General features: G+C 44.6%; 1 protein-coding gene across 1 annotated transcript; it reads right to left on the bottom strand.

The window, feature by feature from the left end:
* Positions 1 to 376: 376 nt before the first annotated feature.
* Positions 377 to 5590, bottom strand: LOC119805764. The gene is given in 1 exon segment (XM_038317600.1): positions 377 to 5590. A coding segment is annotated over 1 exon segment (5214 nt).
* Positions 5591 to 14253: the final 8663 nt, after the last annotated feature.

Below are 14253 nucleotides of genomic sequence, written 5' to 3'. Positions count from 1 at the left end.
GGCCTCCACATCGGTGGGCAGTAGCCTGATCTCTCCCATCCCGGGGGCAGACATAAAAATCAAGTGGAGCAAGAAGACATCGCCTAATAAGATTGGAACAGCCTTCTACCCCATCGCCTCCTGAGGTTGGTTCCATATTAAGTGTCAGCTGATCATATTTAAAAGCAGCTATGTCCCATGTCTCAAGCGCCGCAGCCAGCTGGCAAAAATCAGGGCTAAGACTAGGCCACCAAGCCCCAGGAGGGTGAAGGCCAGTGACAGACCAGACCATGTCTCCTGACTGGGAGAACACTTGCCAAGTAAGTTTTTTTTGGTATGTGAGGGCTCCCCGAGACCCTGGCATCTAGGGCAAGGAGGGCCAGGGTTGTGATCAATATTAAGCCCTGACAAGTCTTATCTTTAGTGGGTTTTGGGTGCGCTGGAGCTTCCATGGTGATCCTGGATCCGGACTGTCGATGAGGTGCTCCGGCTGGGCTGCTTTGACGTGCGATGCGTGGATCCAGGCAGCAATTCCGTCCACCTTCAGAGCAGTTGGGGTCGTGAGGAGTACAGTGTATGGACCTTTCCACCGTGGTTCCAAAGTTTTTGTCTGATGTCTCCGGACCCAAACGCTGTCACCTATCTTGAAGGGGTGAGGGGTGACAGGAACCCGATCTGAGTCCTGGTAGGCAGCTGCCAGGGGCTTCCAGATTTCTTGCTGCACCAACTGCAGGGCCTGCAAGTGGGCCTGTAAGGTGGGGGAGGTGGTATCGTCAGTGATATCAGAATCAAAGAAAGTTATGGCTGGAGGAGGGCCTCCATACAGGATCTCAAAAGGGGTTAATCCATGTGGTCCTGGGGTATTCCTGGCCCGGTATAATGCTAGGGGCAGGAGCTGAACCCAGTCCCTAGCGCCAGCTTCAAGCGTTAATTTTGCCAAAGCCTCCTTAATTGTTCTATTCATTCTTTCTACCTGGCCTGAACTCTGGGGTCTATAAGCACAATGTAATTTCCAATCGATCCCCAGTAACTTGGCCACCAACTGACTTACCTGGGAGACGAAGGCAGGCCCATTGTCAGTCCCGATTACCTTAGGTAGTCCGTACTGGGGAAAAATTTCTTCAAAAAGTTTCTTGACAACTGTCTGTGCTGTTTCCTTCCTTGTAGGGAAAGCCTCGACCCATCCTGAAAAGGTGTCTACAAAAACTAATAAATACCGGTAACCATACATGCCGGGTTTAACTTCAGTAAAGTCTATCTCCCAGTGGACTCCTGGGCGGTGTCCCCTGAGTCTGAGTCCAGGTGGTCTGTTCGTTTTGCCAGCGTTTATCTGGGCACAGGCTTTACAGGTACTGGTGATTTGCTGTATCAAAGTTTCTTTCTTAGGTATATAGCTGCCCATCTCCTGTCTACCAAGCAGCCTATTCATCTTCTTAGGACTCAGGTGAGTCAATTTATGCAAGTAGGAAACAAGTTCTTTTGCTACATGCATAGGCATTACAGTCTTTCCTTGAAATATCCATCGTTGCCTTTCATGGTCATAATCTGCCCCCAATCTTTGAACAATGTCTAAATCTTTCTCTGTGTAATCAAGGAAGTCCAGGTCTTTCTTTGGATTCTCCTGATCTGTTAATAAGGTTGCTAATAAGAGTTGGGGGCCCAGGGCCACCTGTTTAGCTGTTTCATCAGCCATGCGGTTCCCCTTGGCTATTTCAGTCTCTCCTTTCTGGTGCCCTGGACAATGTATGATGCTCAATTTCTTAGGGAGGAACAGGGCTTTGAGCAGGGCCAAAATTTCAGCCTTGTTTTTAATGTCTTTTCCCTCTGAAGTTAAAAGTCCCCGCCTGCGGTATATCTCTCCATGAACATGGGCGGTGGCAAAAGCGTAACGACTGTCAGTATAGACATTGAGTGTCTTACCTTCTGCCAGCTGTAGGGCTTGTGTGAGCGCGATGAGTTCTGCTCGTTGAGCCGAAGTTCCAGGTGGTAGGGCGCTGGCCCAAATTACCTGTTTCCCGTCCACAACTGCTGCTCCAGATTTTCTTTCTCCATTAAGTAGATAACTGCTTCCATCGGTATACCAAGTCAAGTCAGCCCTTTTTAGGGGTTGATCTGTCAGGTCAGGTCTGGTTCCGTGTGTTTCCGCAAGGATTTGTTGGCAGTTATGTGGGGTTTCCCCTTCAGGAGCAGGCAACAGCGTGGCGGGGTTCAGGGTGACTGCTGGGCCAAATTGCACCCTGTCTGTATCTAGCAGGAGGGACTGGTAATGAGTCATTCGAGAGTTGGATAGCCAACGGTTTGGTGGCTGGCGAATGAGTGATTCAACTGCATGGGGAGCCAAGATGATGAGGGGCTGTCCCATTGTTAGCTTTCCAGCATCCTTTATGAGCACGGCTACGGCAGCAATCATTCTTAAGCATGGGGGCCATCCAGATGCCACCGGGTCCAATTTCTTAGAGAGGTAGGCTATGGGCCTCCTCCAGGGTCCTAATTTTTGTGTGAGGACTCCTTTAGCAAATCCCTGCTTCTCATCTATGAATAATTCAAAGGGTTTTGTAATGTCCGGTAGCCCTAGGGCTGGGGCAGACAGCAGGGATCTCTTAATGGTCTCAAATGCTTGTTGGTGGTCCCCAGTCCATACAAAAGGGGCATCATTCTTGGTCAAGGGGTACAGTGGGGCCGCAATTTCTGCGAACCCTGGAATCCAAAGTCGACTGAAACCCGCAGTGCCCAAAAACTCTCGAAGTTGCCTAGCATTCTTTGGGGGGGGAATGTGGGCAATAGTCTCTTTCCTGGCTTCTGTGAGCCATCTTTGACCATTTTCCAACTGATAACCCAAATAAGTTACCTTAGTTCTGCAAATCTGGGCCTTTTTGGCCGAGGCTCGATAGCCTAATTCTCCCAAAGTCTGTAAGAGGTCCCCAGTACCTTGTGTGCAGCCCTCTTTGGTTGTAGCTGCCAGGAGCAGGTCGTCCACGTATTGGAGTAGGATCAGATCTGGGTGGTGCTTCCGAAAGGCTGCCAGGTCCTGATGGAGGGCCTCATCGAACAAGGTTGGGCTGTTCTTGAAGCCCTGTGGTAGCCTGGTCCATGTTAATTGTCCTGAAATCCCTTCCTCTGGATCCCTCCATTCAAAGGCAAACAAGGATTGGCTCTGTGGGCTCAGTCTCAGACAAAAGAATGCATCTTTTAAATCCAAAATGGTATACCAAGAATGGGTTGGAGGCAGGGTACTTAGCAGATTATAAGGATTAGGGACTGTTGGATGTATGTCTTCCACCCGTTTATTAACTTCCCTGAGGTCTTGCACTGGCCGATAATCCCCGGTACCAGGCTTTTTCACGGGGAGCAGGGGAGTATTCCATGGAGATCGGCAGGGGGTTAATATCCCCTGGTCTAAGAGTCTTTTGATGTGTGGTTTAATCCCCTGATATGCTTCTTGAGACATGGGGTATTGTTTAATAGAGACTGGGGTAGCAGTGGCCTTTAGGGTTATTACTAGTGGCGGTTGTTGAGTTGCCAATCCCATGCCTCCTGTTTCAGCCCATGCCTGGGGATACCTTTCGATCCAATGGGCTTCTATATTTTCAGGAGCAGGTTTTTCAAATAATTTATATTCATCTTCCAATTGTAGGGTTAATATGTGGAGAGGTTCCCCTTTTGGGCCAGCTATTTTGGCCCCTCCTTTTTCGAAATGAATCTGTGCTCTCATCTTAGTAAGCAAGTCTCTCCCCAATAGGGGGTAGGGACAGTCCGGTACATGAAGGAATGAATGGGTCACCTTACCCGTAGCCAGGAGCACCTTCCTATCAGTGGTCCAACGATATTGCTTCCCTCCAGTTGCTCCTTGGACCCAAGTTGTTCGATTACTCAGTGGCCCTGTCGGTTTGGTCAGGACTGAGTGTTGGGCTCCTGTATCTACTAGGAAAGTGACCGGCTGCCCCCCAACTTGTAGAGTTATCCGGGGCTCAGGGGGGGGCTCCTGGCCCTGACTGGCCTAATCTTCATCTAGGGCCAGCAGCTGAGTTGGCTGTTTCTTTGGATTTTTGGGCCTCTTAGGGCAATCTTTGACCCAATGTCCTTTTTCTTTGCAATAGGCGCATTGGTCTTTGTCTATCTTCAGCCTTCTTCTGTCTCCCATCCTATCTGGCCTCCCTGCTTCTTGCTTATTTTGGTTAACTACGGTGACCAAGATCTTAGTTAACTCCCTAGTACGCTGCCTATCCCGCTTATCTTCCCTCTCCTCTCTTTCCTTTCTAATCCTGTCCTCCCGTTCTTCTGGAGTTTCTCTCTTATTAAAGATCCTCTCTGCTTCTTTTAACAAGTCCTGCAGAGTGTGGTCTCGTAAGTCATCTAGCCTCTGTAACTTGTTTCTGATATCAGGGGCCGATTGCCAAATGAAGGCCATCGAGACATTTCCCCTTTGATCCGGACTCATGGGATCGTAGGGGGTGTACATGCGATATGCCTCCATAAGGCGCTCTAAGAAGGCTGCTGGAGTTTCCTCTGCCCCTTGAGTAACTGCTCTCACCTGAGCCAAATTAGTCGGTCGGCGTCCAGCGCCTCGAAGGCCCGCTATGAGAAGCTGACGGTAGAGACGGATACGCTCCCTACCTGCTGCTGTGTCATAGTTCCAGTTGGGTCTATCCAAGGGGAAAGCGGCGTCTACTTCATTGGGGAGTAGGGTAGGGGCCCCATCTGGTCCCGGGACATTCTTGCGAGCCTCTAGAAAGACTCGTTGCTTCTCCTCCGAGGTCAGAAGTGCCTGCAAGAGCTGCTGGCAATCGTCCCAGGTGGGCTGATGGGTAATCAGAATAGACTCAATCAAGGCCGTAAGGGCAACCGGGTCCTTGGAGAAAGGCGGGTTATGGTTTTTCCAGTTATATAAATCAGAGGCTGAAAATGGCCAATATTGGTATTGGCCATTTCCCCCCTGTCGAAGAGGGAAGGCTTGGGAGACTGTCTCCCGGTGTTCTCGTCTGCCGCGAAGGCGGCGAGGCGAGGGGTCTTTTCTGGTGGCCCCGGCGGAAGTGGTGCTGTCTGGTCCTTCTTCCTCAGGTTCCTCCGCCTCGTATCCGGGGTGCTCTTCCTCTTGGTTCCGCGGGGCCAGGGGGCATGGGTATGGGGGAGGATCTTCCGTTAGGAGATCAATAAGGGTGTCATCTGAAGGGGGAAGTACAGGTTTTGGAGGTTGGGTTTTATTTTCTTTCTCCAGAACGGGATATAACTGAGTGGGTTGAGGTTTGAAGGAGGCATAGGGGCCGGGGGTGGGGAGTAAGGGATGAGCAGGAGCCGAAGGTTGGGGAGGGACAAAAGGAGAAACCCAAACCGGCGGGTCTCTGGCCAGGGATTCCCAAACGGTGACGTATGGAATCTGGTCGGGGTGTCCCTGGGGTCCGATGGAGAACACCCGTTGTTTTATCTGTAAAATAGCATCAATGTTAAAAGAACCATCCTTTGGCCATGAAGGATGGTAAGTGGGCCACTCAGAAGTGCAAAGGAGCTGCCATGTCTTTTTCTTGATGTCAACTCCTTTCTCGTCCGCGCGTGCTCGAACATCGCGCCAGTGACCTAGAGTCAGACTTAAGGGAGTGGTTAGAGATTGTCCCATGTTAAGGTCTTTTTCAAAGTATAACAGAACCCAGACAAAACAGACAACAAGAACAAACAGACAGCAGGCCAAGAGCCGCGCGGTACGGGATCGGCGTAAAGCCGAAAACAAAAATTCAGACGGAGGAACGGAAACGGGGCTTGTTCCGTCCTCCAAGAGAGTGGCCTGTTCACCCTCAGGAACAAATTGGACCCCGAAAAGTCGGGTCCCCGAAATCCTTGGCACGTCTGCCAGGGTGGCTAGTGAGGAGTACGGAACCCGTCAGCTCCCTCCTTCACCTAGCCTACGGAGCGTTTATACGTACAAACGACTTCAAACGGACACAAACTGGCCACACAATGGAACACGCAACAAAACACACAACGGCCGGCCGGCTTACCTCCCGTTTGGCTTACCGGGTTATTGGGCAGGGGGTCGACTCGCTGAATCTCGGTGGGACCTCCAAGATGAAAAGACCCTCGTTTTCAAGGGTGGCGATCTCCCCCTTAACTCAATAACCCGAAACCAACAGATGCAATTAGCATGAGGTTATTTTATTAATTTCACAGGCGTCTGTGGGTGAATCAGCAGGTCTCGCCAACTGATCACACCGATCCGACTTTTTGTTCAGCTTTTATAGGTTTACAGGTTACATGGGGAGGGGGGCTTAGTAACAGTAATTCTATTGGTAGGGGCTTGGGTCATCTTGGGGACAGTCCCATTCGTCTGTTCCCAGGTTTTCTCACAAGGTATACTTCATCAATTTGACAGCTGTGATAAGGAGGTCTAAGATCTTGGTCCGGTCAGCTAATCTCTTGACCAGATGTATCCCATAAAATACCCTGCTGTGGCGCCAATTGTCCTTAACAGAGACAGTATCTGACCCAAAGGTCACCTTATCTCTGTCTCCTAAAGGTTAGCTCAGTTCACCTCTGTCGTTTATCAGGACTGGCCAGGACACCATTCTAAATTTATAGGGGGGGTGTTCTGGTCTTGTAAATGAAACAGCCAGTCGTAAAATGACCTAAGCTTCACAAACATTTGAGGAAACAGCTCCCTTTGATTGAATAATCCTTGATCTGCTGGGAAAGCTGCTGATGGTCTGTTCTCATTCTTCCAGACTTGCAACTATATATATATATATATATTCCTTATTTTTGGAATCCATATTTGTTTATTTCTTGGACTCTTCACAAAGGGGATTATTCAGAGGAACAAATGGGCAGGCGCCAATGCAAGAATTCCTCCAACAATTTGAAAAACAACATGAAAGCACCAGAACCCAGCGAACTTATAACAGGAGAACTTGAACACACTAATCAAGAAGAAGTAGAAAAAATTGACTTTATGAAAGTAATAGAGTCCCTTAAACAGGAGGTGAAAAACTCCCTTAAAGAAATGGACGAGAAGAATAACAAAAAGTTTGAAGAATTGAGTAAATCCGTAAACGATATCCTAGGAAACAAAGAAAAAACAATCAAACAGATAATGGAAACAGTGCAAGACTTGAAAACTGAAATGGAGGCAAGGAAGAAAACACAACCCGAGGGCCAACTGGATTTGGAAAATCTATGTAAATGAACAGAGACTACAGAAACAAGCATAACCAACAGAATACAAGAGATAGAAGAAAGAATCTCAGATTCTGAAGATACCATAGAGAAAATAAATGCACTGATCAAAGAAAACAGCAAATCCAACAAATCCTCATCACAAAACATTCAGGAAATCTGGGACACAATAAAAAGACCAAACCTAAGAATAATAGGCATAGAAGAAGGAGAAGAAATACAGCTCAATGGTTCAGAAAATATATTTAATAAAATTATAGAAGAAAACTTCCCAAACCTAAAAAAAGATATTCCTATTAAGGTTCAAGAAGCTTACAGAACACCAAATAGACTGGATCAAATAAAAACATCCCCTCGTCATATTATAATCAAAACACAAAACATACAGAATAAAGAAAGAATATTAAGAGCTGCAAAGGAAAAAGGTCAAGTAACATATAAAGGTAAACCTATCAGACTAACACCTGCCTTCTCTATGGAAACCATGAAAGCCAGAAGGTCCTGGATAGATGTTTTGCAGAAACTAAGAGACCATGGATGCAAGCCCAGATTACTATACCCAGCCAAGCTTTCATTCACTATAAATGGAGAAAACAAAATATTCCAGGATAAAAACAAATTTAAACAATACGTAGCCACAAATCCAGCCTTACAGAGAGTAATAGAAGGAAATTCACAAACAAAGGAGTCCAGCATTGCCCAAAATAACTCAGACATCTAGTGACCCTTCACCAGCACATCTCAAAGAAAGGAAACACACAATCTCTACTACCAAATAAAAAATGACAACCGGAGTTAACATTCACTGGTCATTAATATCACTTAATATCAATGGACTCAATTCACCTATAAAAAGGCACAGGCTAAGAGATTGGATATGAAAACAGGATCCAACATTCTGCTGTTTACAAGAAACACACCTCAACCACAAAGACAGACATCTACTCAGAGTAAAGGGTTGGGAAAAGGTTTATCAAGCAAATGGACCTAAGAAACAAGCCGCTGTGGTCATACTAATTTCTAACAAAGTTGACTTCAAACTAAAATCAATCAGAAGAGATGGAAAGGGACACTTTATACTCATTACAGGAAAAATCTATCAGAATGAAGTCTCAATCCTGAATATCTATGCCCCTAATACAAAAGCACCCACTTATGTAAAATAAACATTACTAGAACTCAAGGCAGCAATCAAACCAAACACTGATAGTGGGAGACTTCAACACTCCTCTCTCACCAATGGACAGGTCAATCAGACAGAAACCTAACAGAGAATTAAGAGACTTAATAGAGGTAATGAACCAAAGGGACTTAACAGACATCTATAGAACATTCCACCCAAACAGGAAAGAATATACCTTCTTCTCTGCGGCTCATGGAACCTTTTCGAAAATTGACCACATACTCAGTAACAAAGCAAACTTCCACAGTTACAAAAACATATTAGTAACCACCTGCATCTTATCGGATCACCATGGATTAAAATTAGAATTCAACAACAATGCTACCCCCAGAAAGCCTACAAACTCATGGAAACTGAACAGTCAACTACTGAACCACAGCTGGGTCAAGGAAGAAATAAAGAAAGAAATTAAAGTCTTTCTTGAATTTAATGAAAATAAAGACACAACATACTCAAACTTATGGGACACTATGAAAGCAGTGCTAAGAGGAAAATTCATAGCACTAACTGCCCACTTAAAAAAAATGGAGAAAGCACACATTGGAGACTTAACAGCACACCTGAAAGCTTTAGAAAAGAAAGAAGCAGACTCACCTAGGAGGAGTAGAAGACTGGAAATTATCAAACTGAGGGCAGAAATCAACAAAATAGAAACACAGAAAACAATCCAAAGAATCAATGAAACAAAAAGCTGGTTCTTGGAGAAAATCAACAAGATTGACAAACCCCTAGCCAAACTAATGAAACGGCAGAGAGAGAACACACAAATTAATAAGATCAGAAATGAAAAAGGGGACATAACCACAGACACAGAGGAAATCCAAAGAATCATTAGATCTTACTACAAAAGCCTGTATGCAACAAAATTGAAAATATAAAAGAAATGGTCACTTTTTTAGATAAGGACCATGTACCAAAGTTAAACCAGGACCAGGTAAATGCTCTAAATAGTCCTGTTAGTTGCGAAGAATTGGAAACTGTTATCAGAAACCTCCCTACCAAAAAGAGCCCAGGACCTGATGGGTCCAATGCAGAATTCTACCAAAACTTCCAAGAAGACCTACTACCTATACTCCTTAAGGTGTTTCATAATATAGAAACAGAAAAGTCATTGCCAAATTCCTTTTATGAAGCTACAATTACCCTGATACCTAAACCACACAAAGACTTAACCAAGAAAGAGAATTACAGGCCAATCTCACTCATGAACATCGATGCAAAAATTCTCAATAAAATACTGGCAAACAGAATCCAAGAACACATTAGAAAAATTATCCACTATGATCAAGTAGGCTTCATCCCAGAGATGCAGGGCTGGTTCAACATACGAAAATCTATCAATGTAATCCATCATATAAATAAACTGAAGGATTAAAAACCATATGATCATCTCATTAGATGCTGAAAAAGCATTTGACAAAATTCAGCACCCCTTTATGATAAAGGTCTTGGAGAGATTAGGGATACAGGGGTCATTCCTAAATATAATAAAGGCTATTTACAGCAAGCCGACAGCTAACATCAAATTAAATGGAGAGAAACTCAAGGCCATCCCACTAAATTAAGGAACGCAACAAGGCTGTCCACTCTCTCCTTATCTCTTCAATATAGTGCTTGAAGTTCTAGCAATAGCAATAAGACAAAACAAGGGGATCAAGGGGATTCGAATTGAAAGGAAGAAGTTAAACTTTCATTATTTGCAGATGATATGATAGTGTACATAAGCGACCCGAAAAACTCCACCAAAGAACTCCTACCGCTGATAAACTCCTTCAATAACGTGGCAGGTTACAAGATCAACTCCAAAAAATCAGTCGCCCTCCTATATACAAAGGATAAGGAAGCAGAGAAAGAAATCAGAGAAGCGTCACCTTTCACGATAGCCACAAATAGCATAAAATATCTTGGGGTAACTCTAACCAAGGAAGTGAAAGACCTATTTGACAAGAACTTTAAGTCTTTGAAGAAAGAAATTGAAGAGGATACCAGAAAATGGAAGGATCTCCCTTGCTTGTGGATTGGGAGGATCAACATAGAAAAATGGCAATACTACCAAAGGCAATCTATAGATTTAATGCAATCCCCTTAAAGATCCCATCAAAATTCTTCACAGATCTTGAGAGGACAATAATCAACTTTATATGGAAGAACAAGAAACCCAGGATAGCCAAAACAATCTTATACAATAAAGGAACTTCTGGAGGCATTATCATCCCTGACTTCAAACTCTATTACAGAGCTACAGTATTGAAAACAGCTTGGTATTGGCATAAAAACAGAGAAGTCGACCAATGGAATCGAATAGAAGACCCAGATCTTAACCCACAAACCTATGAACACCTGATTTTTGATAAAGGAGCCAAAAGTACACAATGGAGGAAAGAGGGCATCTTCAACAAATGGTGCTGGCATAACTGGATGTCAACCTGTAGAAGAATGAAAGTAGATCCATATCTATCACCATGCACAAAACTCAAGTCCAAATGGATTAAAGACCTCAATATCAATCTGAACACACTGAACCTGTTAGAGGAGAAAGTGGGAAGTACTCTACAACATTTGGGCACAGGAGAAAGCTTCCTACGTATAGCCCCAGCAGCACAGATATTAAGGGCAACATTGAATAAATGGGACCTCCTGAAGCTGAGCAGCTTCTGTAAAGCAAAGGACACTGTCACTAAGACAAAAAGGCAGCCTACTGACTGGGAAAAGATCTTCACCAACCCCACAACAGACAAAGGTCTGATCTCCAAAATATATAAGGAACTCAAGAGACTAGACTTTAAAATGCTAATGAACCCAATTAAAAAATGGGGCACTGAACTCAACAGAGAATTCTCAACAGAAGAAGTTCGAATGGCCAAAAGACACTTAAGGGCATGTTCAACCTCCTTAGCAATCAGGGAAATGCAAATCAAAACAACGTTAAGATACCATCTTACACCTGTCAGAATGGCTAAAATCAAAAACACCAATGATAGCCTTTGCTGGAGAGGATGTGGAGTAAGGGGTACACTCATCCATTGCTGGTGGGAATGCAAACTTGTGCAACTGCTTTGGAAAGCAGTGTGGAGGTTTCTCAGGAAATTTGGGATCCACCTACCCCAGGACCCAGCAATCCCACTTTTGGGAATTTACCCAAGAGATGCCCAATCATATTACAAAAGCATTTGTTCAACTATGTTTATAGCAGCATTATTTGTAATAGCCAGAACCTGGAAACAACCTAGATGCCCTTCAGTGGAAGAATGGATGAAGAAACTGTGGAATATATACATGCTAGAATACTACTCAGCGGTAAAAAACAATGACATCTTGAATTTTGCATGCAAATGGAGGGAAATAGAAAACACCATCCTGAGTGAGGTAACCCAGGCCCAAAAAGATGAACATGGGATGTACTCACTCATAATTGGGTTCTAGCCATAAATAAAGGACATCAAGCCTATAATTCGTAAAAAAAATCCTAGAGAAGCTATATAAGAATGTGAACCCAAAGAAAAACATATAGTTATCCTCCTGGATACTGGAAGTAGACAAGATTGCCGGACAAAAAATGGGAACATAGGGGTGGGGTGGGATGGGGGGAGAGGGGATGGGGCGAGAAAAGTGCGAAGTGGAGGATGGGAAGAGCTTGGGGGAATAGGATGGTTGGGATATAGGAAGGGTGGATATGGGAACAAGGAATTATATATCTTACTTAAGGGAGCCATTCTAGGGTTGGCAGAGGCTTGACTCTAGAGGGGTTCCCAGGTGTCCAGGAAGACGCCCCCAGCTAGGTCCTTGGGCAGCTGAGGAGAGGGTGCCAGAAATGTCCAGATCCTATTGCCATACTCATGAATATCTTGCATATCACCATAGAACCTTCACCTGGCATTGGATGGAGAAAATGACAGAGCACCGGACTGAGCTCCCAAGGTCCCGATGAGGAGCAAAAGGAGGGAGATCATGAGCAAGGAAGTCAGGACCGTGAGGAGTGCGTTTACCCATTGAGACAGTGGGACAGATCTAACGGGAGACCACCAAGTCCAGTTGGAATGGAACTGATGGAACAGGGGACCAAACCGGGCTCTCTGAATGTGGCTGACGGTGGAGTAGGACTGAGAAACCAAGGACAACGGCAATGAACATGAACTCTACAGCATGGACGGGCTCACTGTGAGCCTTAACCTTCACCTGGCGATGGATGGAGATAGAGACAGAGCCCCACATTGGAGCACCGGACTGAGCTCCAAAAGTTCTGATGAGGAGCGGATGGAGAGAGATCATGAGAAAGAAAGTCAGAACCATGAGGGATGCATTCACCCACTGAGACGGCAGGACAGAACTACTGGGAGACCACCAAGTCCACTTGGAATGGGACTGATGGAACATGCGACCAAATCGGACTCTCTGAGGGTGGCTGATGGTGGAGGCTGACCGAGGAGCCAAGGACAATGGCGATGGGCTTGGTCTCTACGACATGGACGGGCTCTGTGTGAGCCTTGTCAGTTTGGTTGCTCACCTTCCTGGACCTGGGGGGAGTTGGGAGGACCTTGGACTCAACATAGTGTAGAGAACCCTGATGGCTGTTTGGCCTCAAGAGGGAGGGAGTGGGGGTGTGGGTGGAGGGGAGGGGAGGGAAGGGAAGGAGGAGGGGAAGAGATGGCAAAAGAAAAAAAAGAAAAAAAAAGAACCCAGATATTGCCTGGCCAAAGAATGACCTACCTACAAATATTTAAGCTCCAGTCCTTATTACATCCACATTTACTGATTCACCTCAGTCAAATTACTCAATATCTCTCTCACTATCAGTTTCTACAGACTTGATTTCTTAGGTCCTTCTGTCCCATTTTAATCTTAATATTGTATAAACCAACAATAAGTTTCTATCTGCTGTGTTTGGTGACAGTAAGTTCAGTTTTTAGAAAGTTCATTTTGAATAAAATGATTTACAAAGCACCCCCAAAATATAATGATGCTTATTATATATTAGACACTTACATTGTCTAATGCAAAGAGGCAAGAAAGCACAGTGTCTAGAAAGAGGGGCCTGGAAGCTCCAACATATTATTCTATTACTCCCAACCAGGTGGTCTCAGTTGCTTTAGAATCTTTAATAACTATAAGACTAAGTCAGTATTATTGAAAGCAATAGGAGGTGGAGCTTGAGAGTCTGTATTTCTAACAAGCTCTCGTGTGAGGCTGATACTTGTGCTTATGGAGTTACCTTTCTGACACTCAGTTTCCTCTTCCACATGGAAACAACACTATTATCTACCTCGCAACTGTTCCGGGGACAAAGCCCACATACTCTGACTGTACTTTAGCAGTGCCTAACATGGATAAATACTACTGTTAGTTATTATTATGGATGGCCTCGATGTAAGTCTTATAAAATAGATGTAGTCGTCAACTGTTTTCTTGAACTTCCGTGACTTCTTTGGGAATTGATCACAGGTAGCTTGTGTGACAGTTTCTATGACTTCCACAGGAAGTAATGGTGTAAACTACCTTGTTTATAAATTGTTATCATCATTATTGTTAATATAAATAATTATTTAAATATAAATATTAAATAATAATACATATTTCATTCCTCACACTCAAGTTCTTAACTATTCTGTTCTCTGTTGAGTGGACCTATGACAAGAGTTGCTCAGTAGCTTTCCCCAGTGTTCAATAACCATCTGAAACTTCCTCCTTCTGGATTCCGTGACATCCTCAGTCCTGACTTTAACAGACACAGGTGTCTTGTCTCTGCTGCAGTTTTCTACTTGTGTTGATAGCTTTCTTCGGCATCTTTTATCTTCCAATCTGTAGTAACTTTCTCATACTGCAAACGGAAAAAGAAGCAGAAATGATGTGATTTATTTCTTAGAGGAGAGGGTTTTGAGCCCAATCATTTCATGGGAGGGAGGCAGGTTGTGTTTCTGCCTTCTTGATTGCTC

Source organism: Arvicola amphibius, unplaced genomic scaffold (assembly GCF_903992535.2).
Source record: "Arvicola amphibius unplaced genomic scaffold, mArvAmp1.2, whole genome shotgun sequence".
Classification (NCBI taxonomy): Eukaryota; Metazoa; Chordata; class Mammalia; order Rodentia; family Cricetidae; genus Arvicola; species Arvicola amphibius.
The sequence above is the reverse complement of the archived record's forward strand: the minus strand, read 5'-3'. Positions and strand labels throughout refer to the sequence as shown.